At 67.2% G+C, this 454-nt stretch overlaps 1 protein-coding gene across 1 annotated transcript in view; it reads right to left on the minus strand.

Moving 5' to 3' along the window:
* AQP4 (aquaporin 4) overlaps positions 1-119 on the minus strand; it is a 10,723-nt gene extending 10,604 nt beyond the window's left edge. Inside the window, exon 1 of the mRNA XM_010574348.1 lies at positions 44-119. Coding sequence (XP_010572650.1) covers positions 44-117 — 74 coding nt within the window. The 5' untranslated portion in view covers positions 118-119. The remainder of the gene's footprint in view (positions 1-43) is intronic.
* Positions 120-454: the final 335 nt, after the last annotated feature.

Below are 454 nucleotides of genomic sequence, written 5' to 3' on the forward strand. Positions count from 1 at the left end.
GCCGCCGCCGCCGCGCCGCGCTGCCCTCCCCTCCCCTCCCTACCTGCTGCTCCGCGCGGGCGAAGGGGGCTTGAGGCGGTGCGGCCGGAGCCCCGGCTGCGGGTCGTTTGCCGTCATGTGAATATGCAGATTAATCGAGGGGGTTCGCGGCTGCCCGCTCAAAGCGGCGGCGGCGGCGGCGGCGGCGGCGGGCGCCGGGGCCGAAGGAGCGAGCCCGCTGTGCTTCCGCGGCGCGGGCTGCGCCGCATCGGGAGGGAAGGGCTCAGGGGTCTCCCGGTTTCCTCTCTGACACACGCTGCATCGAAGGAAGAAACGGTCTGAGCACCTCTGCAGCCAGGGAGCTCTACCCAGCTGAAACGCCTGTTAGCACCTTCTGACCTGCTTACAGGAGAGGCAGGGTGCTTTTATTTGCTGGAAGTCGCTAAACTCAACAAAGTTTTGCCCGACATGGAAA

This window comes from Haliaeetus leucocephalus, unplaced genomic scaffold, assembly GCF_000737465.1.
Source record: "Haliaeetus leucocephalus isolate CR32 unplaced genomic scaffold, Haliaeetus_leucocephalus-4.0 Scaffold428, whole genome shotgun sequence".
Lineage (NCBI taxonomy): Eukaryota > Metazoa > Chordata > Aves > Accipitriformes > Accipitridae > Haliaeetus > Haliaeetus leucocephalus.